This window comes from Bison bison, unplaced genomic scaffold (assembly GCF_000754665.1).
Source record: "Bison bison bison isolate TAMUID 2011002044 unplaced genomic scaffold, Bison_UMD1.0 scf7180017848471, whole genome shotgun sequence".
NCBI lineage: Eukaryota > Metazoa > Chordata > Mammalia > Artiodactyla > Bovidae > Bison > Bison bison.
In genome coordinates, this window is record NW_011479044.1 from 9,889 (window position 1) to 11,663 (window position 1,775).

Below are 1,775 nucleotides of genomic sequence, written 5' to 3' on the forward strand. Positions count from 1 at the left end.
CCACACCACGCCCTTGGCTGACTTTGAGCAGAGATTTCACGGTGTCCAGGGAAGTCACATTCCACTTGTGGATGTCCTCAGGGGTGACGTAAAGGAAGAAGTAACTCAGGCGCTCGATCAGGGACTGGGGGTACCCCTGCGGGTAGAACTTCCAGGGGAAAGGACTGTGAGGGCCGCCGCCATGACTGGGGCAGCGGGGATGGCCGAGCTGTGGCAGGCGGGCTGAGCCCTGAACTACCTCATCCAGTTTGCGCTTGAAAATGTGCAGCTGCTGGTAGGTGAAGGGAATCAGGTTCACTTGTCTCATCTGCGTGGCCAGCAGGGCCCCGTCCACACAGGCCTCCAGCTCCCACTCCTCATAGAAGAAGAGGTTCTCATCCACCACTTGGGCCTCCCGCCCCGGGGGGCAGGCCTTCTCTGCAGGGACAGCCAGGGGGTGAAGGGTGCTGGGCTTCTCCCGTCAGCCTCCTCCTCCTCCTCCCGCAGGGTCTCCCTTCGCTGAGACCCTGAGCAACACACGACTCTCTGGGCCTCGGTTTGAAAAGTGAAAGTCGCTTAGATGTGTGCAACTCATCAGTCCATGGAATTCTCGAGGCCAGAAGACTGGAGTGGGTAGCCTTTCCCTTCTCTAGGGAATCTTCCCAACCCAGGGATCGAACCCAAGTCTTCCACATCGCAGGCAGATTCTTTACCAGCTGAGCCACCAGGGAAGCCCAAGAATACTGGAGTGAGTAGCCTATCCCTTCTCCAGTGGATCTTCCTGACTCAGGAATAGAACCAGGGTCTCCTGAGTTGCAGGTGGATTCTTTACCAACTGCGCTATCAGGGAAGCCTGGGTCTCCATTTACTCATCATCAAATGGCGCGATTCTATTCACTCTCCCAAGTTATCATGATTGAAGGAGCTCAGTGGCCAGGAAGGGCCGCAGGTAAGGTAGAGGAGACCTCACAGTGCTAGCCCCCAACCCCCGCCTCCTGACACCGATGGGGCTGGGCTGCATGCTCACTCTCTGTGCCCCGCCGGGCCCTCGGGAGGAGGACGGTCAGCTCAGGCTGCTGCCAGGACAGGTCCCGGGATGTGCGCTGCAAACTTGAGCTCAGGAGAGCCTGAGAACAGAGCAGGGCTGGGACTGAGCAGGGAGTGTCCTGGGGTCCGAGGAACCCGCCCAACCAGGGCCAGAAAACATTCCTCTGACTCCCCAGAGGGTCCTTACCAGTCCCACGTCTGCAGCCTGGGCCCTGGAAGGTAGAACCCAACCTGCAGGGAAGGGGACACCAGGCTTGAGGGGTGGCCGGGGGCTCCACCCTGGGAGGAAGGGGGCCACAGTGGTCCCTCCCGGCCAGCCCCTGGTGTCACAGCCCGCGACACCCCACGAAGGAGCACAGGCCTCCCCATCCTCCTCCTGGGGCCCCTCTGCTCAGCGTAGGCAGACGCCTGTGCTGTGGGCACCCTCAGTTTGGCCTGTGCCCCCATCACTACCCTGCTTCGGCCTCCAGCCCCGCAGGGCAGGGGGGTCCAGCAGGGCTGCCAGACACAGTCCCCTCTCGGGGCAGAGACGAGGCTAGCCGCCTGCCTGGAACTCGCACCTGCTGACATTCAGGACACGGGTCTCCGAATTCAGGGGCACCGGACAGGGTGGGGGGCCCCGCCCACAGTGGGGGAGCACCCGCAGAGCCAGCAGAGCCTTTCCTGAGGCCCCGGCCCCCTGTGGACCCCTGCAGCTCTCCGCAGTCCAGCATCCGGCTACCCACCCTCAGTGCTCACCAAGGCAGAGA

The 1,775-nt window shown here is 62.1% G+C and overlaps 1 protein-coding gene across 1 annotated transcript in view; it reads right to left on the reverse strand.

Annotated features, from left to right (window-relative positions):
- The window catches only part of LOC104992452 (mesothelin-like), a gene marked incomplete at its 5' end in the record, with an annotated part of 4,243 nt that extends 2,472 nt beyond the window's left edge, over positions 1 to 1,771 (reverse strand). The window contains 5 exons of the mRNA XM_010845344.1: positions 5 to 148; positions 239 to 417; positions 1,007 to 1,106; positions 1,214 to 1,257; positions 1,765 to 1,771. Coding sequence (XP_010843646.1) covers positions 5 to 148; positions 239 to 417; positions 1,007 to 1,106; positions 1,214 to 1,257; positions 1,765 to 1,771 — 474 coding nt within the window. The remainder of the gene's footprint in view (positions 1 to 4; positions 149 to 238; positions 418 to 1,006; positions 1,107 to 1,213; positions 1,258 to 1,764) is intronic.
- Between the last annotated feature and the right edge of the window lie 4 nt (positions 1,772 to 1,775).